At 41.8% G+C, this 25,829-nt stretch overlaps 1 protein-coding gene across 9 annotated transcripts in view; it reads left to right on the top strand.

Annotated features, from left to right (window-relative positions):
• The window catches only part of APBB2 (amyloid beta precursor protein binding family B member 2), a 383,779-nt gene that overhangs the window by 235,543 nt on the left and 122,407 nt on the right, over positions 1-25,829 (top strand). For 6 of the 9 annotated variants that reach the window (XM_058722758.1, XM_058722762.1, XM_058722765.1 and 3 more), the window contains one exon: positions 21,128-21,336. In XM_058722758.1, the coding sequence (XP_058578741.1) occupies positions 21,128-21,336 (209 nt within the window). The remainder of the gene's footprint in view (positions 1-21,127; positions 21,337-25,829) is intronic. The other 3 variants (XM_058722766.1, XM_058722767.1, XM_058722761.1) reach the window with 1 other exon arrangement.

The following is a 25,829-nucleotide window of genomic DNA, read 5'->3' on the forward strand; positions in this document are numbered from 1 at the left end:
AGAATCCTTGAGCAACTGTGTTGTCTAATAGCCTCAGGATGGGGAGACTTAAAGAGAATGAAAAGCAGCTGACTTAACCATTTTCCCAGAGAAAGTTTCTGCTATTTCTGCATAAAGATGTATGATGTGATCCTTAGAGAGTTTCACCCTAATTATTGTGTCCTCTGTTTGAATAAGTAGAGAATCTAGTTTTTATTCTTGTCAGTCATATAAAATGTCTTCTTAGCTTGAGAGTAATTGAGTAAATTACTTGTAAAAAAAAAAATTCATGTAGGAAACCAAAGAAAAAGAAAGCAGGTTCAAAAAGCCACTGGTCTGTTTCTCAAAATGCAGTTTGAATTTTAGATTTAAAATGTTTCCTTCTTGCTAGAGTTTGAGTCTCTCAAGGAAGAATTCTGTTAATAGCTCCTCATTGTTAGATTTTGCTGGAGTTTCTCAGTCAGTACATACATGTTGAGCAATAAGAAGACATTTCATAGCCTTGTAGGAATTATTTTCACAAAAGCTGGCGTGAGCGTTCACCCGTGTCTGGGAACATCTAAGTTAAAAGTATGTATGAAGAAAATTGCTCTCCCTTCTGAGATAATAACTGTAAATACATGGCATAGTCAGAAGAGAGTGAAGAGTTATGGAACCACAGAGAATTTTTAGAAGACAGAGGGGCAAATGTATTTTTCCTGTCCATGAGAGGAAGAAACTCTTCAGCGTTGGCAGGGACAGTCCTTCATTCGTGCTGGACTTAAGGTGACAGTTTGCCTGGGACCAGGAGTGCTAAAATCAGGAAAGTCCCAGGAAAATCAGGATGCTTTGTTCCTCTCACTAGACTGCCTTACATATTGCAGGACATTTCACATCCCTGGTTCCTAACCACCTGTGATGCTCCCTAGCCATTGTGAGAACCCCAAACACTCCCATACATTTCCAAATACCCCATAGGAAGTGCCCTGGTGTGAACCACTCTAGTTCATGGTGTTGGGGCATGCTGGTCCTACTGACCTGACCAGTACTGAAATAAGGTGGGTGGCTGCAGGATGCTCTGTCTTCAGTCTCCAAATAAACACATAAACATAAACCCAAATGCAGTGAGTCTAAATGCCTTTGACACAAAAAAAGAGTGAGGATAGGTGGCAGGGTTAATCGAAAGTCCGAGGCATGGAAAAAAAGAAGAAAATGATTTCATTTATAAACGTTTAGCTAAGTTTTCATCCATTTGTGGCTCTTATTCACAAATATTACATGTTCCCACAGAATTTTCAAGTTAGTTTGCATAGTCATGTAAGATGTTCACCATTTATGTAATTTGGAAGGGTGGAAGAGGTAATGAACCTCCTCCACCTTACTCCCCCTTCCCATCTCCTTGGAAGCGGAGAATCAGTCCCCAATGAGTGTACATCCTGCAGAAGGGATGAGATCAGAAGAAGGATGGGCAGTTTCTGACTTAGGAAGATTTGGGATGTCAGTAAGTGAAAGGGCAGAATATGTTTTGAAGAATTCCCTCACTAATTACAGGGCTAGTGTGTAGAACTTCAGTACATGTTATTAAATGTGCAGAACATAGATGCTAAAGCACAATTTTATTGATTAAAAAAGCTCAGCCTGCTTCTAATACTTACAGGGATTTAAAGAGATTATATTGGGTAACCTTGGGCGGAAGGGTGTTTTCTTACATTCTAGAACTGGTCCGTGTATTCTTGATTTAACCTGATTGATCCTCATCCTCTCTCCTTAAACAGAAGCTTGTGTACAGAGATATAGCCTGAAGTCACGTTGTCATGACAACAGTTACACGCTGGGAGGAAGCAGTCTTTTAAATGGCCGGTGACTGGGTTTTTAATTACTGATTTATATTGATAGCAAAATTAAATAGGGATGTAGAATTTGTAATTATGTGTTATTTTGGCTTGATATTTTCACTTCTGTTACAAACTTGTAATTTTCGAACATGTGTTATGATACATAATTTTTACACTAATGCAGTTCCGTGTCATCTGTCTTCTGTCTTGTCAGTAATGATATTCTCAAAACACATACAGCCCCTGCTCAAAACTTTTGATAGTATTTTGTTGCCCGTATAAGAAATTCTGAACTTATGAATGTGGTTGTATAGGGGGCCTTATTCACCTTTGTCTCTCAATGGCATCCATTATGGCTCCCAACACATACACAACAATCCTTGACTTATCTTTAGGAGCTGAGGGAGGTGGATGCCTCATATTGGAAACTAATAATACTAAGGAAAAAATTGCCCTAAATAATTTGTATCTAAAAGGAGGTAGTACAGGGAGAAACAGGTTAATTTTCTAAAATGGGTGATTAGGAAAAATTTCATGGAGGAAGCAACCTTTGAAGTTTTAGTTTGAGGGCAGTAATGAAGGAGGTTCCAGTCCAGGGAACAGCATAAGCAAAGGCACAAGGAGGCTGAAATGTGTGGTGTGTTGGGAGACCAGTAAGTCTGCAGTTGGCCTGGCTTAGGAGGGGCATAAAGGAGTAAGATGGCAAGCGGGCAGAAACCATTGAAGGAGGGGGTTGAATGCACTGCCATGAAGCCTGCTTATTTTGTACCGGAAGAGGAGGAGGGAGTGGTTGAAATGGGTATTGTCTGGGAAATTACTAGCTGTGGTATGATTAGAGGGAGCAGTCCAGTCACAGTCACTGATTATGGACCATTTTCAAATCCAGGTGAGGCTCTTGAGAGCTTAAAATGAAGCAGCAATATGGAGGTTGAAAAGTAGGGCACGAATATAAGAACCTTGCACTGGTCTGGACCCAATCCTGAAATGGGTAATTTTGTATGTTGACTAACATGTACTTGGGAGCATGGGTTCTGGGGTGGAACTGCCTGCCTCGAATCTCAATTCCACCGTCACTAGTTCTGGGACCAGGAGTCATTTACTTCTCCTCACTATGCATCATCCATAAAATGGGAGAAAGATAAGACCAATCTTAAAGGGTTCTTGTAAGGAGTAAAGGAATTGACACATAAAATGTTTACAACAGTGTCCAGCACATGTTAACAAGTACCTCAATAATACATTACTGTGGATGCTGACGTTGATGAAGTGTGAAAACATTGCTGAGTATTTGGTACTTTCTAGTAATTTTCCTAAGCAATCGCAAAAGAGTAACTTAGCTGACTTGAGTCCTCCCCAGACATCTCAATCTACTTCTCTAGAGATACTCACTTCCAGTTAATTTGATGGATAGTCATTGACCGTGCATAAATGCCAAACATTCTACTCAGGACTGGGGCAGACAAATGAAAATCCAAGGGTCTTGTCATAAAAGAGCCTAGAGATGTTTAATAGGTGCAGTTGGTCCATACAAAAGAGTGTAGGAAAAATAGTCTACATGTGACAGAGAGAGAACAAACAAGAGGCGAGTAATTACTGTGAATACACAATCTCTAAATTGTTAGTGCCAAGGCCATTTTGACTTTAAAAGAACCTCCCAGTAGTGGATGCTTAAATCATACATCTGTGTATCTGTATTGATAAACTGGATCAGATTTTTCCAATTATATCGTAAGTCATAGCTTCAGAATGAGCTATAATAGAAATTTTCTTTTCCTTTAGTCAAATTTCAAGGAGTAGACTTGAATTTCTGAAGAGCAGCATTATTCCTAGGAAAGTTTTAAGATGAGAGCAATGGATGGTGGTAGGTGTTTCAAACTGTTGGCAATTCCTTATCTAGAATTTTAGTATTTAATCCTGAACTGCTTTTATATCCTCCCAGTCAGGAGGCCACGTTTATGTATTTCAGGACCTCCCAATTTGAGGTGCCAAAGGAATTTTTACAGAAGGGATTCCTCTTGAGCCCCTGGCTCACTGGAAGTCTCTAGACCAGTGTGTCTGTTAGAAATACAATGTGAGCCGCATATGTGATATTGAATATTCTAATAGCCACATTAAAAAAAGAAACAGGTGAAATTACTTTTAGTCATGGATTTTATTTAACCCAATATATGTAACCCATTTTTACATATAACCCATATACAAATTATTAATATGTTCTGTTCTTCTGGTTGTATGCAAATGTTCACCCCCAGTGTGTGTTTTGCACTGGCAGCCCATCTCAGTTCAGACCAGCTGTGTTTCGGGTGCCCGTGGGGCCAGTGCCTTCCATAGTGGACACAACTTAGGGCTTTTTAAAGCCCTGAGTCCTTTTAGACCGCCTAAGCAATGTCTATATCTGTGATGAGTTTTCATTAGTACTTTTATTGTTTAGGAAAAGACGTAAATGTAAAATAAGTTTGTTTTGAACCTCAGTTGCAGATAGTTGAGTTAATCATATGCACTGTTTCATCATGTATTTTCATCACTCGTACACGTAAAAATATTTCTCTTGTTTTACCTGCTTCCTTATTTACTCCTTGTCATTCCCCTCCCTCCCTCCCATTCTCCACCCATCATCTAATGTGTTTAATGGGTAACTTCCAGTTCAAAAGTATACTTGTGATGGAGACTATCGTTACTGTGTGTGTGTTCTTTATTTAAAGGATATTTTTATCATGTGCTGTGTTTAAAAAATATATCCATAAGACTGTATGTGCAGCTAATGCCTAGTTTCAAACTGCTGCATGGTGCTTCATGGTGTGGATCCAACACATTTCCCATTCCCCTCACAGAATGATGGGCTCCTAGAGTGTCTCCATGCCCCCAGCACCACAATTGATCCCACAGGGAATACCCCCCCACCTCCCCCACCACACACACACACCTCTTCTGATGGAACTGCGTGAGAGGTTATGTGGGATATACATCCAGTATTGCTGATTCATAGGGTATATGCTATCTACTTGTGTTGGAAAAACAAGGTTTTTTTTTTTTTTCTTATTTTTATTGATGGAGATACTTTCATATAATTTTGTTCGGTGAAAAATACAGGATTGCAGTTGTTTGTTGAATCAGATCCTTTTGACCAGTAAAGTGAATCAAGTTACGGCTTATTGTTTTCGGGGGTTGCTAACCAATTCAATTCCCATACATACGTTTCTCAAACAGACTCAGTATATGAAAAAGGTCAAGCTTTCCTAGGGTGACCAGTTGAAATCTGGGCCAAGTACAAGTGTAATCTTTATTTGCAAGTCTTGCTCTATCAGCAGAGCATAAGATATATTGTAAATGAATTCGTTATTGAAGCAGAAAGTGGAAGAAAAAAAGTTATTAATCTGAAAGAAAAACCCCATCAAAAATTCACACCGAAAATGTGCCCTTGCTTTTAAAAGTAATTCATAGTTTGTTTCTCCAAGAGAAATTTCAAAAAACAAAACAAAAAAGCCCAGCATTTTCTTTCACTCAACTTTTTTCCGCTCCTGACTCCACGGTTAGGTACTTCCCACTTGTAATGTTTTCTGAAAGGAGGGGTCAGTGCTCTCAGTTCATTCATCCAGGCACATCTGCAACACGGGAAGACAGACACGGTTTGTCTCTATAAGGAAGGAAGGAAGCACGCACAAACAGCTATCTAGGACGAAGATCTCGACATACACAGATACTTGTCCCCAAGGACGCTGCCTGTTCTGCATGCAACAAGGAAAACTGTGGCACCGCGTTGGATTCATCTGCTTCCAAAGAATGTTCCTCTGAACCCACTTCTGAGATCTAAGCATTATTTGTGTGCTCTCAACAGCTTTTAGGTTCTAGTGATTTCTTTCAGAGAGAGAAGGTAATGGGGAAAGCTGAGGCACAAGATGCTTAGAACATACCAGAATTTAAGACCAGGTAGGCCATCCTTTACAGATTTAGAAAGAAAGAAATGGAGCTAACCCAGAACAAAAACTTTGTATGAATCAGTTTTCACAAGTGAGAGCTTAGAATTCGAGACGAAAAGAAAAAATCCTATTTCTGTTGCGTATAAATTTGGAATCCTTCCCAGACAACCTGCAGATGAGAACTGATAATGCTTTAAGAGCATTTTTTCTAGTGGGAAAATAATTTTAGCCTATTGGCTGGAATTGGAGGCCCAGTGGGTTAACTGGTGCATTCGAGGCTGAATAAAACTAGCCAACAGTTATTCTACATGTCATAGCAAAGTAGAACTCAACTCACACTCAGCAGGCAGGATGCTTAGTGGTACCTGTCCTTACCCCCTTCTCCCTCCCTCCCTGCCACCCTTCTTTCCTTCCTTCCTTCCTTCCTTCCTTCCTTCCTTCCTTCCTTCCTTCCTTCCCTCCTTCCTTCCCTCCTTCCTTCCCTTCTCCTTCCTCTTCTTTGTCCTCCTCTTTTCTGTAGTTGTCATTCATATAGATATTATCTAGGTAGCTTCTTAGTTTCAGAGAATGAGATGAGAAAAGGGAGCCACTCTCAACTGCATTCACTAACCTCCAGAAAACTTAGACTGCACACCTAGTATGTGTGAGACATATTTGCGGTACCTTGGTTGATTCAAATAAAAAGAGAAACAAGCTTGACCTTTGCTTTCAGGAACTTAGATCTGTTTAATTTGTGATTAATAGCATCTCTGTGACACTTTTTCTGAACATGTTGTGCTTGGGGGCCCACAGCTTAAGCACCAAACAGTTCCATATCCTGATCTTTACAGAAAGGCAGTCTTTCAAAACTTTGAGTGCCCATTTATTGTTTGAGGTTTTTGAGAATAATTATTCCATTTACTTGTCCTTTCCTGGAATTTTGGCTCAATTACCTAATATTGTCTTCGGCTAGATCCTATTTTGAGAAGCATAAGGAAATGACAGTTTCTCCACGTGCATCCCTGGCAGATGGGATCCACAAATACCCCTGCCTCTTTTCTGCCAGTAGCCTCAGCATCTTTGAAAAACTCAGAGCTCTGCACATCATCACTCTTTCATTACTGGAAAAGAAGACCCAAGTTATCGCACAGGTGCGGAGCAGCTGACTGGTTTTGCCATTTTGTTTTCCACTGGAGAATCTTTGCTTTTCTCTCCTGACCTAGATTCAGAGGGGGTGGGAGTGGAGCGCAGTATAGATCACAGAATTCAAAACCTTGAATCAAACAACTGGCGACTAAGATGCTGCTTGTGGGTGGTTGCATCCTGGTAGGTACTTCTTGAGGTTTGTGAAAAACTAGACCCAACACAGTTTCCTCATTCGGTATTTTTGACGGGAGTAGGAGACGAGGTTAAGGTGTTTGGCTTGGTGGGTGGTAGGAAGTGAATGGGTGGTAACCAATGAAGTGACATCCCAGCAATGTGTGCTGTTTTAGAAAGAGTTCGGGAGTCAGGAGCCTGGGTTCCTTAACTCCATAGTGTAGATGCTTATAGGTTTAGGTTTGAATATGAGATTACAAAGCCAATCCATTAGAACCTGTTTCTTTTCCTAGGTGCTAGATCTGGAATTGTGTTTTGTGCCATCAGATAAATGAGTTAGGATCAATTTCAAATGCTCATAATACAAAACTTTACAATAATGGTGGCTTACTGCAATAGAAATTGATTTCTCTTTCACACAGAAGCCTGGAAGTAGCAATTCACTGATATGGTGGCTCTGTTCCCCAAAGACCCCAGGAACCCAAATTCCTTGGCTGTACTTCTTCACTATCGCTAGGGTATAGCCTGCGTCCTCGTGGTCCAAGGCAGCATATCTCTTCCAGACAGCAAGAAAACATATGCCTGCCAGCTATTCTATAAGAACGGTTCTTGGAAACTAGCATACAGCTCTTGTACTTACGTCCCAGTGATTAGAATGTGATCTGCCTGCTCACCATCTAGCTGCAGGGAAGGCTGGGAAATGTATTCTGTGTTCTAGGTGGGCACGTTTCCAGTAAAAAGTATTTACTGCTTTGGAAGAAGACACTGGATATTGATGAACAACTTTCAGTGTCTCCTACAGGTATCTTACTAATGAGACCCCAGCACCACGCTTCTCATAGACAAGAGGAATAGTACAGAATGGTTTGCCCAGTTAACTTTATTATTTAAAAAAAAAAAAAAAAGTTTACATTTAATTACCTATTGTGCAACACAATTACAATTTAGAACAAGATTGACAAGGGGCGCCTGGGTGGCTTGGTCAGTTGGGCGGCCGACTTCGGCTCAGGTCATGATCTCGCGGTCCGTGAGTTTGAGCCCCGTGTCAGGCTCTGGGCTGACAGCTCAGAGCCTGGAGCCTGTTTCGGATTCTGTGTCTCCCTGTCCCTCTGCCCCTCCCCTGTTCATGCTCTGTCTCTCTCTGTCTCAAAGATAAATAAACGTTAAAAAAAAAAATTTAGGGGCGCCTGGGTGGCGCAGTCGGTTAAGCGTCCGACTTCAGCCAGGTCACGATCTCGCGGTCCGTGAGTTCGAGCCCCGCGTCAGGCTCTGGGCTGATGGCTCGGAGCCTGGAGCCTGTTTCCGATTCTGTGTCTCCCTCTCTCTGCACCTCCCCCGTTCATGCTCTGTCTCTCTCTGTCCCAAAAATAAAATTAAAAAAAAAAAAAAAAATTTAGAACAAGATTGACAAAATAAAACCACCTAGATGCAAGGTAACACCTCCATTATCAGTTTACTGCCTTTCTACCTCTAGTGCTGTTTCCAGCATGCTAAGATTTGATGCTTAGGAAAAGTTTCTTTTTTGATAAACTACTTCTATTAGATAACTAAAACTTTGTAAATTTTTGGAATAAAAAATGAAATTTCTTCTCAACTCCATGGCTGTATCCTCTCATGTTGAAGTATGTTTATATCTTTTACATAAGCTGCTTTAAATTCTCTTTTGATTTGGATGGAGACTAAATATCTCAGAGAAGTAATAAAAAATAGCTTTACCTTGATCTTTTTAATTGTGTTTTTAAAAGGTAATCTCAGGAAAATATTTTTCTCTGAACTCCTTCCCCCATCCATAGTCTAGAAATCCTATTTTACATCAAATACTAAAGTTTGTCCACTAACCACCTTGGCAGATGGACAGATTAGTTGAGTTATGCTGATATTTTTAAGGGCACTTAAAACTTTAAAAATGCACTTAACAAATAGAATGGTTTCCAGACAAAAATACACAAAGATTTCTCCATAATCAACGATAAGCAGTTCCCCAGCCTCATCAAGTTAGTTCACCTGGTTGAAATCTTTTTCTTCACCTATGAAATGGGAGTAAGATCTCTTTTACCTGCGTCGCAAGATTTTGTGGTATCAGATGAGATTGGATTAGTTACAGCACTTTGAAAGTCCTGTAGTGCTATAGAAATACCTGTTCTAGTTCGTGTATCAGAAACACAATATATACATTTTAATCTATGGGAATATAGTTCTGTGTGCTCCGACACATAGTATTTTGGAAAAGGTGGCATCCATTCACCTTACTCTTTTAATACACTGATAAAAGACCAAATTGTAATTTGTTGTAGAATACTGTGCCTATTTCCTAGATTCTCGATACCATCTTTTGTTCTAATATTTAACACCGCTGAGAAGTCAAGTCCTGGTATGCCATCATTTAGAATAATAATGACCTTGAAGTTAGTCAAGGCAACCTCTGGAATAGCTTCTACCTTGTCCTCATTGCTACTGTGTATCAGCCTGAGGAGGACCACAGCTCAAAGAGAAAGTACATTGAAGACCCTGCCAAAATAAAGGGGAAAATATTGGCTCTATTTAATATACTTTCAAACCCGTCTACCCTGAAAGAGTGTGGTGCCAGAAGTAATTCTATCTTGTCTCATTGTTTGGAAGCCAAAGAAAGATTCATGCCTGCGGTGGTATTTTGTCTTCTCTTCCCCACTGCTCACTGTGAAATAATAAATAAGAAAGTTGTGTGCTTAGGTTGACTGAGGCTATGGCAGTTGGACATGTTCTCTGAATAATGTTGTGCAGTTACCCTTTGCTTAATTTCCATATAATCATAGATCTTTCTAGAACACTGTGTTTAGGAGTAGACAAAGCAAAGGGTATTAGGTCTGATTTGTTAATCTTCTTGCCAAACGTAATAATCCCATCTGGTATGGAATAAGACGTACTGCTGTCGTTGAGTAGGTGAGTGGTTTACTCAGACAACTGGAGAAGAAAGTAATAAACCTGCCTAGCAATTTGATATAAATATGATCTTTACTTTTTAAAATTATCAAAAAATTGGGGCACCTGGCAGACTCAGCTGGAAGAGTATTTGACTCTTGCTCTCAGGGTCGTGGGTTCAAGCCCCATGTTGGGTATAGAGATGACTAAATAAAAAAATGAACTTTAAAAAATTAAAAAGATTGTCCAAAATATTGTTGATTTCAAGAGCACGCCCACCTGCAGTCATTCTCCATTCATTATTGTAATTAGACTTTTGAATTTTGGAGATTTGTTGTTTCAGTGCAATACAGGTTTTTCCTAGCTATTCTTAGAAAAATAAAATTGAGGTTACCGAAATGGCCTATAACTTTTTCAAAGTAAAATACGAGTCTCCACTCAAGTTTTAAGTTTTTGTTTTCTTCTCAATTTTCATTTAAATTCTAGTTAACATATAGTGTAATATTGTTTTAGAATATAGTGATTCATCATATACATACAACACCCAGTGCTCATCGTAACAAGTGCCCTCCTTAATGCCCATCACCCATCTGGCCCATCTCCCCACCCACTACCCCTCCATCAACCCTCATTTTGTTCTCCATAGTAAAGAGTCTCTTCTGGTTTGCTTTCCTCCCCCCCCCCGCCCCCCGCCTTCCCATATGGTCTTCTGTTTTGTTTCCTAAATTACACATGAATGATCATATGGGTATTTGTCTTTCTCTGACTTATTTTGCCTTGCATAGTACCCTCTAGCTCTATCCATGTCATTGCAAATGGCAAGATTTCATTTTTTTTTTTTTTTGATGGCTGAGCAATACTCCATTGTGTATATATACCACCTTTTCTTTGTCCATTCATCAGTTGATGGACACTTGGGCTCTCTCCATATAGTTTGGCTGTTGTTGATAATGCTGCTATACGCATCGGGGTGCATGTATCCCTTAAAATCTGTGTTTTTGTACCCTGTGGGTAAATACCTAGTAGTTTATGTATAAGGGCTTTTTTTTTGGAGGGGGTAGCTGCTGAGCCTATGGCTTCTCAGAAGTGTTTGTAAATTGTGCTACTTCGTACTTAGTGTACACTTTAAAAGGAAATAGTGTTCTTAGGTTATATTTCATATCATCCTAAGATTTTAACATCTCGTTTCATAACTTAAAAGAAAGTACATGTTTTATTGTATGTTTGGGTGTTTAGAATGAGACCTTCTGATGGTATGTAAAATAGCCTTTAACCAGTCATATGATTAACCTCACCTATATGTATATGTAGGTTTGTACAGATGGGTGGATATTTACAAATACCAATTTTTCCTCCAGAAAATTTGTAGCTACTTACATCTTCTGCCTTTTAGTTTTTAAGTTTGCCTTTGCAGGGTCCCTGGTTCGGGAATTATGTTTTGATTTTGGGTAACAGTCTGTGAACAGAGAAGCATAGTGTCCTTTTACCTTCTGCCAACAGTTCCTATACACATACTTTCATGGGGACATGAGGGAGAATAGAAACAGACTCAAAAGAAGGATGTCTTCATAAAGCACACTTAACAAGACTATTCTGACTTCATTTCTGCTTCTTTAATGGCTAAGCTTCATGACATAAAAGAGCCACATGCTAATTAAAGAGGTGCCACTTACTCAAACCAGTGTGTTTTCATGTTTCTGAGTTGATACGTGGGTGGCCAATATTATCCCGTTTTCTTGATCTAAATAAAAAACTGTCTTTTTAGTAAAAACCCGTTTGGTGGCTGCAAACTCTCCGAAATCTTTTTAAATGAAATGAGCTGTGGCTGATGCCATTTCAAAAAATGTTATGTATTACAGGATATTTCCCCCCAAAGCCACATTTGAGTGAAGCGATTCATAGCTAGTTACAAACATTTACTGAGTGATTACTACGTGCCCAACTTTGTGCCAGGTGCTTTGTACCATGGGGTGGGACCGGCTCTTTTGTACAGTGAGTGGACAGGCCATTAGAAATTAAGCCATTTGGGGTTGCTTGTGTTGCTCAGTCGGTTAAGCGTCTGCCTTCAGCTCAGGTCGTGATCTCACGGTTCGTGGGTTTGAGCCCCATGCCGGGCTCTGTGCTAACAGCTCGGAGAGCCTGCTTGGGATTCTCTCTCTCCTCTCTCTGTCTCTGCCCCTACCCTGCTTATGCTCTTTCTCTCTCAAAATAAATTCAAAAAAAAAAAACAAAAAACAAAAAAAACCCCAAACAACTAAACTTAAAGTAGTTGTACCATTTGGAAGGAAGGGAGGGAGGAAGGAAGGAAGGAAGGAAGGAAGGAAGAGAGAGTGAGAGAGAAAGAAAGAGAAAGAGAGAGAAAGAGAGAGAAAGGAAAGAAAGAAAGAAAGAAAGAAAGAAAGAAAGAAAGAAAGAAAGAAAGAAAGAAAGAAAGAAAGAAAGAAAGAAAGAGAGAAAGAAAGAGAGAGAGAAAGAAAGTTAGTTAGTTAAGCCATTTGTCACAGGTGACACGGCCAGCACTGGAGCAGAGATTCAAAACTGCCAGCTAACTCCAGTTCTCCTGTCTGTGAACCTGGCCCCGAAACAATTCTAGTAGACTAAGCCCAGCAAAGACTATGTCTCCAGTGAGTTTAAATTAAGAAATTTTGTGTTGATCTTATGCCAAAATACTTGATAAAAATATACAAAGTATGTAATGTTATAATGCCCCAATTTAAGGACTGTTTAAATAGTGAGTTCTTGGAATATTTACTCAAGAATCTTTAACAGAAAAATCCTCAGCTACAAATAGCTTCCTATTTCAAGGACACTCCAAAATTTTAATATTATGATTTTAGAAGAAACACATGAGAGAAAGTATTAGGAAACTAGTGCTCCCAAAACTGTTAAGAATGTTATTGCAACTCTTAAAAGAAAGGCACTGCAGGAAAGTGCAGTTGAGTACAACGTGTAATTTTCCTAAGTCTGGGATAGACATTTCACGGTCCCCTTCATGCCTTTGCAAATAAGTATCAAGAAATAGAAGAGGCCCTAAAACTTTTTGGTGAGCTTTCTTCCTCACTGTCTGGCAGGCTGGTGGGTCAGAATTCTGAAAGCTCACAGATTTGGGACATTTTGGGGCTTATTCCCTGGTATCCATGGTCATTGTTTTTGCCAGTTCCTTCAGCTGAGGACAGTTTGACGCCAGATTCTAAGCAGGCTCCGTATACTGCTTGGACTCCCAGCAAATCTATAATAAGTGATGTAGTCCCAGAGCCCTGGTTCCTTGCTGTTGTCTCCAGAAGTTGGTGATGAAGCTGGAGGGGATCGAGAGTCTTGCTTGCTCTATTCTGACAAGGAAGTTCTGGGTCCAGAAGAAAATAAAGGGACTAAGTAAGGGGAGAGAGAGAGAGAGAGACAAGAAGAAAGGCAAAGGAAGCAGACCACCAGCTGATCAAAAAGAATTTCAGAGTTAAATTCAGATACAGTTCAATTCAAATCTTCTCAAAAGTTTGTTATGCCACTTTGCTTTTTCAAAACACCTGCATTAGTACCTGTTTGCACGAACCAAAAGAAATCCAAGAGGACTTTTGCTTTTACTTAAAAGGGTAAAAACCGTATTCAGCGTTTGTTTTGCAGTGAGATGTTACAGGTGTGGCGTGCACCCCCAGCAGTGAGGGCGGCCCCACCAAGCTCCCTCCCAGGGACTACGCTTAGCAACTCAGCACCCATTCGCCACAGCATTGAGCTGTGTCTGTGAGCATCTGTGCTTTATCTTGATTTATTTTGTGCATTTGTTAGCAAGATGTGTCCTGGGGGATCAGAAAAGCCTAAGAGAGGTTATTTTTTGGGTCTGGACCCCTCAAAATTTTTTCCATGTAAATTAATGGTATTTGCTTCTTTTCTTAGCTTTATTGCCATTTTGGCCTTTGAAAGGTTTCATCTACTTCTGGATAGCGAGGGAAACGTGTAGTTCGTATTAAAGCATCTGCTCCTTCAGGAATAATATTGTTCAAGAAATAAGTTAGCAGCTGCAGCTAAGACTTTGGAAGAAAGAGTTTTTCCTTGTCGAAGAATGGAAGCATTGTGCGGAATACTCTTGATTTTAAAAACAGGTCGCAAAAGACCTTCAAGAGTTCCTTTGCATAGAGGGAGAAAGCCTAGTCCTGGTGGCCTTGATCTTATCCTAGACCACTTAGCCCTGCCTGGAGCGATTTTTCTGTTACAATGACAAGTTACATTCCCTTTGCTGGGAATGCTGTTCTCTTGTCTCTTCACAAGTCTGGCCCTTTCTGGTTTAGGGATATATTGCTCCTCCGAGACCTTCCCAGACTGTCCTGTCCAAATAGCCCACCCCGTTCCCAGACACGGTTGATCACATGACCCAATTTGCTTCTTTTATTCATTACCATATTCCCAGCTTCTAGAAAAATAGTACTTGATGTTTATTGGAACCCCTCAACACGAAAGAGTGAGTGAATAAGTGGGTGGATCGATGGTTGGATGGATGGATGGATGGATGGATGGATGGATGGATGGATGAACATCCATTCACATTTCTTATTTTGTGGAACCAGGTGCCAGGTGGAGTTGGATGGGGAAGAATTACTACCTTTTCTGTTTTCTTAGGCCAATGGTTCTTAAAAGCATGGTCCCAAACCAGCACCGTGGAGTCAGCATCACCTGGGAATTGCTGGAAATGCAGATTCTTAGACCCTACCCCAGACCTGCTGAGCCAGAAACTCTGGGGTGATACCCAGTTGTTGCTTCTAGCAGGTTCTCCAGGTGACTCTTATGCTTGAGAACCACTGCCCCACGTCACCAGTGCAGGACCAGATCTAACTGGTGACCCCATGCATCCCCAGCCCTAAAACAATGCCTGGCACAGAGTAGACCGGAAATATTTGTTGAATGAATTACTCCTTCTACTCTTTCCTGCTGCCCCCCTCACCCCATGCCTTGCACATCAAAGGCACTGGGTACACAAAGGTGGAGGAAGGGAATGAGTGCCATTCTGAGGAACTGAGGGAAGCTTTTGTGCTCTGCACCGCAGACCTTGCCAAATTTAGAATCTCAGCTCGTCCATTCCTCCTTCCTGTGGCCTCTGGAGCAGCAGAGGAAATTTCCAGCTGCTGCTGGATGCGAATTTGTTTTCATTTGACCCTTGGGCTCCTGCAAGTGAGCCCTGGGGAGAGGATGATTAGAGTTGGGCTTACCTCACCTACATCTCCACAGGGAAAGGGTGTGGGGAGCGGGTCCCTGCGAAGAAGAAGCCAAAGTGGAGCCAGGCCCACAGCACAGGCACTGGCGCCTGAGGTGGCTGGAAGGGGCCGCCGGTCTTTGCTGCTCACAGATGGGCTCCTTGTTCCCACGCCAAGTATTGCTCTTGGCCCCAGGAGGCTCTCGACACAAAGAGGGACTTTCTGGGGGCTCTCAGTCTTGCCATTTTATACCCTGACTTCCAGGCTCTGCTTCCAGAACAAAACCACAAACAACGAAGGGCCACAGAGCCACTTTGAAAGGACACCTGTGGCTTTCAGCTCTTACTGCTGAACTGTCCTGTTAGCTTGTGACAGTGCCTTCAGCGAGATGCAGTGATGATCTGAAAGCCTCTTAGGCGCAAGATCCTATACGGAGGGGAAGAGGGAAAATAGGTGGAATCTTAGTCTCTGCAGTGGGCCTGAGGTTGGAATTTGATCCTGAGGCTTCTGATGGGGAGGGGGCCAGCTGGAGTGGTTGTCCGGATTACTGAAAGCAGAATTAGGCACAAAAAGGAGGATCCTGTGTAAAGCCTACACTGGAAGTGTCCTCCTGTTGATGTACCCAGACAAGGGTGGCTCCAGGCGGGCTGAGGGCCAACCCCTTGGGGCAGATCTTTGTGCTCAACTTATTAGCTGTTTGACCTTGGTCAGGTCAGCTGGCTGGTCTCCTAGCACCAGACTTGCAGCCATTGCATTCTTTTCGTTTGTTTTCACCACCGTTTACAGCTTCTCCGTTCCCCCAAGCTGTCCATACTGGTTTCTCTCAGGTGGTGGCTGAAAAAGTAACTCCATCCAGACATAGGGACATAGTTTACCCCCTTGGCTTTAAACCAAGCAGCTGTCCTCCCTGAGCCTTAGAAAGGGGATTACAATAGTGTGTTCTTCATAGGGGAGCTGTGGAGACTCCACGAGCTCCTGCAGTAAAGAAGTGAGAAAGGATCTGGGTACTTCAGCCTTCAATGTGTGTTGGGCCCCTTGTAACTTGTTCTCTTAACAGCAGTATTGTTCCTAGCTTTCAGAACCTCATGGCAGCACTAATGTCAGTTGGGTTTAAACCTTGAAAGGCCTGGATTCTTGTCCTGGCGTGCTAATAGTCCCTCCCTTGCCCTCGAGCTGGGATCGATGTGAGCATTAAATGTGGTAATGTGAAGATGTGCTTTACTTTATGGGTAGAGAACTTTTTTTTTTTTTTTTTTTTTGTAATGAAGGGCCTAGACCCACCGTGGGAGAAAAAATTCAGGAATCCTGCAAAACAAGGCAACTTTATTCATTTGGGGGTGGTTCGTGTTTGAGAGAAACCTAGGAAAAATTTAGTAAATCTGCTTTAAAGTAGACCACAGGGGACATGAATCTTTGTTTTTAAAATTATGAAATATTTACATTTTTCCTTCCACATTAATTGAGAGACAGACATTTGAAGAAAGAGGAGGTACGGCCGAAGGAGAACCCCGGCCAGCCAGGCCAGAAGCTCAGCAAGGCATGGTGGGTAGAGTCTGGTCTCCTCTGACCTGCCCAGGTCCTCAAAGTCCAGCCCTGCTAAGGGAGTCCGGTGGACCTTCTCTCTAGAGAAAGGGTCACCGTAAGATTATCTTCTTTTATCTTTATTCTTTGAACCATGATGATCACATAGCCCCATAAATTCTATAGGGGGAATTTTCCTTTGGACATATGAAAATATTTTTTTTATGGTGGATTTGGTGAACTTAGTATATTATTTTATTGTTGGCTTTGGAGACCTATGATGTATAATAATAGCAATAACAGTGAACATTTATGTGGTAAATATGCCTGTACTATGCCAACCTTTATTCTGAGTGTTTTATACAATGTCCAGTGATCCAGAGTAGACACTGTTTTGATCCCTATTTTACAGATAAGCATCTGAAGCCCAAAGAGATTGAGTAACTTGGCGAAGGTCGTTCAAATAATGAGCAGTTGAGCCAAAATACAAAGGCCCCGTACGGAGTTCACACTTGGTTGCATGCCAGGCTGCGTTGTGCCGTATTTAGAGTCTTTGCTGACTCCCCTGATTTCTAGTTTTACTGGAATATTTAAAAACACTCTTCAGGCTGGGCACCTGGGTGACTCAGTCGGTTAAGCATCTGACTTCGGCTCAGGTCATGATCTCACCGTTTGTGAGTTCAAGCCCTGCATCAGGCTGTGTGCTGACAGCTCAGAGCTTGGAGCCTGCTTCAGATTCTGTGTCTCCGTCTCTCTCTGCCCCTCCCCCACTCATGTTCTCTCTCTCTCTCTCTCTCTCTCTCTCTCTCTCTCGCTCTCTCTCGCTCTCTCTCGCTCTCTCTCGCTCTCAAAAATGAACATTAAAAAAATACTCTTCCAGCTTTCTATAGATTTCTCCATTTTAACTCTCCTATAAATCTTTCCTTAAGTCACCCCACTCCCTACCAACAGTTGGTCTGAGTTCCAATCCTGACGTTGGGTAACTGGGATGGAATCCTGTGGTTTGCTTTATGCTGGCCAGTGCTTAATGGATCTTGCTAAGGTTATTGTTCCACGGTGACTCACCCCAAAAGAAAAGAGTTCTCCAGTATGGAGGTCTTTCAGTGTGTTCTCGCTAAAAACTAAGAATACCAAGACTTCAGAACTCTAAGCAGATCTGCCAAGAAGGGGCTCATGACAGACAACTCAGTGTGAGAAAACTGCTGAGAATCAGAAGGGCATTGAAACTATCAGCAACCATTTCCTTTCTGCAACATCAGCTCCTTTGTCTCCAGCAAAGCTACACAAAGTAATTTTCTGAGAATCAGAAGGGGTTGGAACTCTCTCCTCTAATCACCTGGTGTTTATAGATTTTTCCTATATTGATTTAGTCTGCGTGCCCTCCTTCATGCCATGTGCACTATGGTACTCAACTATTTTAAGCTGCTTTGCAATATTTTGAATAATCGTTGACAGAAGCAGCTTCTTGGGGTTCAGATGTCTTGGCCCCACTGTACTTTTGCTTTAGCTATGGTGTAAAACTTTATTTTAAGCAAAAACAAACAAACAAAACCCTGATCTCTGTTTTCAAGGAAAATCGTACATGTAAGACCAGTAGTGGAAACTGAAAAATGGTGCTGGTGTGGTCAGTAGGGCCTGGAGGGGTCTGGGATTCCATCTGCCTACACCACTGTCTTCCTCCCACTTTGATAAAAGTTGAAAACCACTGACCTGTTGAATAAGGTCCAAAGTACTTATTTAAGTGTGTACCTAATTTTACGTAGGAAAACAAAGGAAATTGGGGGCTAACAAGATTAAACAAAAGGAAATGTAACGAGGCCGAGGTGCCTCAGAATATTTCTTAGTGTTCCCTGTGGTACCTATCAATAAAAAAAAAAAAAGAACCAAAATCTCAACTTAGAGTCTCTTGGCCACCAGCCCAGGACTCTTTCCAATTTGTCATATAATGTTTCCTTTTATCCATAAGAACATTCAGATACACCATCAAGGAAAGTAGACATTGCTATTCTTGGGGGTTGTGAAATTGCTCTGTTTTGTGAAACTGCACAGAACTGATTTCTTCAGAATTCTTCTTTTGCTAAGTTCCAATTCCCACCATTCAAAGACTTCATTCAGTCATTTATTTTTCCCTCCTTCTTAATTCTTTCTTCCTTCGTTCCTTCCATCCATCCATCCACCGTCTATCCATCCAACTCACTGTTATTGAACACCTGCCATTCTAGGTATTGGGAATATGATGATGAACAAGACAGATATGATGTCTCTTTGCCCTCATTTAAGGGCTTACGTCCCTTAAAACCCAGTGTGGGATGATGTGGAAGGGATTCTATACATGTTTCTGGAACTGTCATATACTATATTATATATATAGTCATATAATATAGTATATATATATATACTGTCATAATATAGTATATATATATACTAATATAGTATATATATAATGTATATATAATATATATTACTATTATATTACTAATATATTACTATTACTATATATTACTAATATATATACTAATATAGTATATATATATATTAATACTGTCATATACATGACAGTATTAATAATACTGTCAATGTGCCAACCTCACTTCCTCTATCATAATCATATCATCATCAATTTTTAGCACCAGAAGAAATCTCCTTTTTGTTTTAATTCCAACAAAATCTCAGCAGAGCCTCAGAATGTAAACCAAATATAGGCAGGTAGGTGTGTTTGCAGACAGAAGAGCGCTATGCAGCCCAGAGCCCTTCTGCTGCCTTCAAGGTTCTGGATAGACAGCCAAACCCAAAGGCCACTGATGTTGCTTTCTGTCCTTGGTCCAACATGATTCCATATTCTGAAGGTGGTATCCTGCCTATGTGCTTATGTCCCAACTGTAGAGACAACAAGGGTAAATGTGTAAACTCAGACCCTCAGACCTCAAAAACCACAGAAATGGTAACTAGCAGCCTCTTTATGCCCTTTCAAGAGTTTCAAGCCGCAAAGCTTGGTTCTGTAAACCACTAGAATGGGACAAGGTTTTTCTCCCAACTTAATCCAGAGACCTGTGTATTTTATTTTTCCTGTCCCACTTGAGATGCTAAAAACAACCCCTACGCACCACTGAAAAGGACACAGGACAAAGGAGTGTATACATGTTTGTTTCAAGTTGTTTCTGAAAATTTTAGTTAAGTTGAAATTATGTAATCATGCTTAATTTCCTGTAGGGGGAGGGGGAATGTCCATCATAATTTGAGACAAGTGGCAGTTTTGCCCCTGGCAGATTTAAATGAGAAAAGTGAATGCCGGGATGCCAAACCACCGCATGAATGCACATCTGTGCCCATAGTCTTAATCAACCTCTTTGTTTGGTTCCTTTTTTTCTTGTTGTCGCTGTAACAGTCAGTGATGCAATGGCATTTGCACAGAGCAAAGCCCACGTGCTTCTCCTCTGACGAGTGGCCCCATAGGTCTCATCCTTAGAAAAAAAGCGATCCTCAGATTTAAAGCACAAGTTTCTGAAGTTTCACTACCTATATATGTACATATGTTGATACAGCTACCTGTGATTTCTCCACGGTGGCTCCTTCTTTATGGATTTCCTACTCTGCTTCCTTCTCTCTCCTCTTTTCTTGCCCACTCATTTCATATTCAACTCAAAGAAGGCCAAAATGAGATTTTTAAAAAGCAAATAATTACCCAGTAAACTGATAAAATATTGATACAGGCCAGGGATCGCTGAAATTGCCCAACATGTGTATTTTACTCCCCCTGCTATACACATACTCCCCCTGCTATACACATACATAATATAACACATTATTATTTTTTTTAATTTGAAAGCCTTTGGACTTCGCACATGCTTTCCATTTCGCCACAGTCCCCACCATTCTCTGTCATATTTCACACTCACCCTCCTTCGTGACCTGTTTTTATAGTCGGTCTGGTCCCTTCTTGAATTCCAGGGATTTTCTAGTCTGCCTTCCTTAGGAATCTTCTGTGCTCAATTTCAAATTGTAGAGTGTTAGAAAAGACACTGCTACTTTGTAGATGTGGACAGTCAAATGGGAGGAGTTGTAAAAGCAAAGCTATAAATACAGTACTCATTTATGGAAAGTGATTAAAGAAAAGAAGAGTTCCACCCATTGCTGAAAACGGTATAAGATGCCAACCAGTAAATCTTCCTGATTTATAAAGGAGTCAGTAGATTTTGCCTGTAACCTTGCAAATTTTGCTTGGGTCGTTGATTTCGGCTAATGGAGCTTTTAAGTTGTTCACAGGAGTCTTGAAGCTGTAAGATGACTTGATGACGGGTCCTTAATGTCTGTATTCTCAAGTGTCCATCTTCTTTTCCAGTTCTTCTCTTGTTTCTTTCCATTATCGTCCCCTTTACCATACTCTGTGTCCATAGGATGTCTTTAGTTCTCATTAGTGCTGTGGACGCATCTGCCTGTGGGATTCTCCAAACTCTTAGGGATGAAATTGGAACACTGTAATTGTTTCGCTTTTAATAAAACCCTCTTATTTTCCATTTCCCAGCAGATATATGGAGTGATCACTCCTTTCAGACCGATCCGGATTTGCCGCCTGGCTGGAAGAGAATCATTGACGTCGCTGGGACCTATTATTGGCACATACCAACAGGGACCACTCAGTGGGAGCGCCCTGTCTCCACCCCAGCAGATCTCCATGGTTCTAGAAAAGGGTCACTTAGTTCTGTAACGCCATCTCCTACCCCAGAGCACGAGGTAAAATGGAGTATCTTTTTAACAGCTTAGTAGAGTGGATGTTACTTGTGATTTCTCTTTAGACTTGTTGCTTCTGCCCCAACAGGTCATCAAGGTAAGGTTTTTGATTATCATGCATGCTGCATTTGAAACCGCAGAAATGCTTCCTCTTAGTGTAAATAGCGTTAATACCATCTTTCAGGGATGTTTTCATTTTTTAGTGGCTTTTGGTTTCTTGAAACAGCATTCTAGGTACAGAAAGTTAAGAGAGGCTGATTAATGAGAAGTGGTTAAGATTCCCTGAGGCTCACTGAGGCAATACTTTACTCCATAGGTGCCATTGCATGGCGCTGCCCCATAAAATATTTACACACAGAAGGACGTCTCTTGGCCAGACGTGTTATAATTACTGCATATCTTATTAGCCTTGGGTCCTTTTGGTTGCATGGAGGGGATGTCTGCAGGAATAACCCTTGAGAGCCTTCAAATGCTTGATTTCTATTTTTTTAAAGGATCTGTTTATTTAGCAGAAGTGATGTTATTTTAGACATAAATAGCAGCATAAATTTCTGCTCTCCATGAGGAAGAAATATGATGTTTAAACAAAGAATTGCAGCTTGAAAAAATTCCACGTGGTATTTATTAACACAGAGATTCTTGCAGCTAACCTTTGTGAATCCTGATAACTGAGTATTCAAGAGAATTGCAGTTGGAAAAGGTCACTATTAAGTAATGGCTTTTTTCAGCAAAGTAGTTGGATCCCTAACACGCAGGCATTTCTGCCTGCCTGACCACAGTCTTCTGTTTTTTCAACAACCCATTTTCCTTTACTTTGAGGACACAGAGGGCATCTAACCTGCATCTCTCACCTGCAAGGCTCCTCTCCATATTTGCAACTATTATGACCCTTCTTGTCATGAAAGTAGACAGTGTCTTGTTTCTTACATCTGTGGTTCTTTATTTCGTCTTCTCTGGGAGGCAGTGAGATCTACATTCCAATCACATGCCTGCTCTTACAGGGCTTCAGCACCTCACTTACCCTGCCTAGGCCCCATATTCTCCATTTTTCTTTCTTTCTCTTTTTTTTTAAAGTTTATTTTTTTATTTTGAGAGAGAGAGGGGGAGAGAAAGAATCCCAAGCAGGCTCCGTGCTGTCAGCACAGAGCCCAGTGCAGGGCTTGATGTCATGGACCATGAGATCATGACCTGAGCCAAAACCAAGAGTCAGACAAATGCTTTATGTTTAACGGACTGAGCCAGCCAGGCACCCCTCTCCATCTTTCAAACAATGGGTTGGGGTGAGCTCTACTCACGGTGATAGCCAAGGGCCTTGGTTTGTTGGTACCTGACACTGATAGGCACATGCTTCAGTATTACTGAACCACATAGGATTTTGTTGCTAATCACTGGATGACTTTATTGAGGCATAATGTTCCTATTCACTGAGCAAATTCCATTCATTTACTCATCTTGTGTTAGGTTTGCTGGGGGTTAAAGATGAGCCTCAAAGAGCTTAGCATGAAGTGGAGTCCTTCTCCTGTCTCAGTCTAATTGCGTCTTGGCATTTGTCCCTGGACCATCAAGTGGCCTCCCAGAAGCGGAGCCAGCCAGGACACAGCCTCTGCTCACTAACAGCAGACATCCTCTCTCTTTCTTTCCTGTACCTCTTTTCTCTTTGCATCTTTGTTAGAATCTCTTTCTCCATTCCAGGTCTTCATTCCCCTATTACAACCCTTTAACCATCTTCACCACATGGGGGTGCCCTATGGCGGGGGGGCGGGGGGAGTGTCAGGGTGGGAAAGAATCAGCTGATCCCCCCCCACACATTACAAACAGGGAAGCTGAAGCACAGAGAGGTCCGTGACTGGTGGCACCATTGGATCTAGAACTCAGAGATCCTGAATGCTCCTGAATCCTAGGCCATAGTTGTTCTCGCTCAACCTCCTTGGCTTTAGGATCTCAGCCTACTGCGCTTTCTCTTTGTCCCAGAGGTTAGATTGGCCTTTGACATGTCCCTTTTGTCCAGTGAACCTCTTGTCCTCCCTCCGTGCAAGAGATGAAGTTCTTGAAGCCTGCATCCCGAGACCAAGGTGTGGGTGTGGTAAAGTCAAAGGAGGGCATCCCAAGTTTCTGTGACTTGAATTTTTTATTTCTTCAACTAATATGGCAGATTTTTGTTTCCACATTTTCTACAGAAAATCTTGGGAAGAATGCATCACAGATAGGCAGCGAACCCTCAGGAAGATTACCAGGTAGCAGAGTCCACCTCTAATTCCTGGGCCTCCTTCTGATGCCCACATATGCCTGTTCTTCCTCTGTCTACACCTGCTTCCCATTCCCATCCTAGCTATTACTCAGGGCCCCTTTCCAGGCTCAGATTGTGTCCCATGGCTCTTGCTTCCTGCTTCCTCTCCTAGAGTTTAATGTTTCCCTAATGTATCCACAGCACTCAGCCTCCCTGCTGCTATTCATGATTTATTGTGGTTTTCAGTGTATTTTCATAAGTGTCATTTGTTCCCCTCAAGATGGAGAAGACCGCTAATATATTCCTTATTTAAGAAAAGAGTTGGGGCGCCTGGGTGTCTCAGTCAGTTAAGCATCTGACTTTGGCTCAGGTCATGATCTCACAGTTCGTGGGATTGAGCCCTGTGTCAGGTTCTGTGCTGACAGCTCAGAGCCTGGAGCCTGCTTCGGATTCAGTGTCTCCCCCTCTCCCTACCCCTCCCCTGCTCATGCTCTGTCTCTTTCTCTCTCTCTCAAAAAAAAAACATTAAAAAATTAAAAAAAAAAAAAAAAAAGAAGAAGAAGAAGAAGAAAAGAGTTAACTGAGGGCACCTAGGTGGCTCAGTTGGTCAAACCTCTGACTCTCGATTTCGGCTCAGGTCATGATCTCACAGTTCGGAGTTCGAGCTCCACATCAGAATCAGGCTCTGTACCGACAGTATGGAGGCTGCTTGTGATTCTCTTTCTCCCTCTCTGTCTGCCTCTCTCTCTATCTCTCTCTCTCTCAAAATAAATAAATAAAAGAGTTAACCGAAGTTCAGTGAGCTCAGTAGCCATGCAGCTGGGGTAGGATGGGCATGTGCCTACCTCTCTGACTTTAGATATTATGCTCTGCCCCCAGTAGTGTGTCAGTTTCCACCTTGCTGTTGGTCTCATTCCTCTCTTCTGCTGTTAACCATGCCATTGTGTCGACCCTTATCCCTCCAAGGCAGTTTGTTAACAGATGTGTCATTTTAAGGTTCAGAGAGAGAGCCACGCCCCTCCAGCACTTTAATAGATCAGTGGAATATATTTTCTCCAGATCAGCCTTTCAGTTGTTGACTTCATACACATTTCCCTCCTGTGCGTAAGGCCGTAAGCAAAAGAACTGAGCACATTTAAAAGGCAGTAAATTAAAAGCACAGAAGCAAAGGTATGAACAGGTAGAGAGAGGAGGAGGGGGAGTTGGAGACAAACCCAGCCTGCCATATACCCGGGACGTGCAGGCGCTGACACGGATGTTAAACCAGAGGCACTAAGGGTAATGGAGTGTTCATGGTGCCGAGCTCATGGCTTATCTCACAACTCCTCGACTCCTCGTAAAACCCTCTGCAGCTGGTACTGTAGTTGTCACTGACTTTTTACATTTGACAACACTAAGACAGCGTGGTGAAGCTTGCCCGAGGCCACACACCGAACGGGGGTGGAGCCAGGCTCAAATGAAGATCCGCTGACCCCCAACCTACCCCAGGCTTCACTGCACCATTTACAGGAGACTTGGCAAGTCTCCAATCTCAGCCCAAGGGAGGGCCACGTCACGAGCAGAGCCTGCTAGGAAATGACTTCTCTTGAAAACGTTGTCTCAGGTGCTAATAATGACAGTGGAAGAGAAATGATTATTTCTCTGACACCGTTTCTTTGATCCCTAAATAGACTCTATTTCAACTAATTTGGAACCACAAGAGAAAGCAAAATGTTAAGGATGAAAAGAAACTTGTAATATGTCGTGTTAGAAACGCATATTTTATTCAGCTTTTCCCCGAGCTCGTTTAAAAAAAAAAAAACAAAAAACTCCAAGTTGGTGCCAAATCTGTTGACTCTGCTTCACAAAAGTTTAGGACTGAAGGCTTCCTTACAGTTTGCAGATTTTACATTTCACATTCCAAAGTTCACCAGGGAAGTGTCAAGCACAGTGGATAATATTTCCTCTGTACATGCCAGCAGTATTTTCTGAAGTTTATAAACGGCTCAGGAAGCATTTGCTATTGAAATTTGGCCCACAGTAGTCTCCCTTCAGTCCACTGATTTGTTCCAAATTCCTTGGATGTCGAAATTTAGAGAGAAGAGGGAGCCACACAAAATATTTTTATGAATAGCTGTTGGCCTGTAGGCAAGTCTCGCCTTTCAGTGTTTTCAACTGAAGGTGTTTCCTGGTTCCTTAAACAGGATGGAGGAGAAAGTGGGTCTGAAGCAAGGGAAGGTGGAATCGTTTCTCAGAACTGTGATCTTGATCACAATTCGCTCTGTTCTTG

This window comes from Neofelis nebulosa, chromosome 3 (assembly GCF_028018385.1).
Source record: "Neofelis nebulosa isolate mNeoNeb1 chromosome 3, mNeoNeb1.pri, whole genome shotgun sequence".
NCBI lineage: Eukaryota > Metazoa > Chordata > Mammalia > Carnivora > Felidae > Neofelis > Neofelis nebulosa.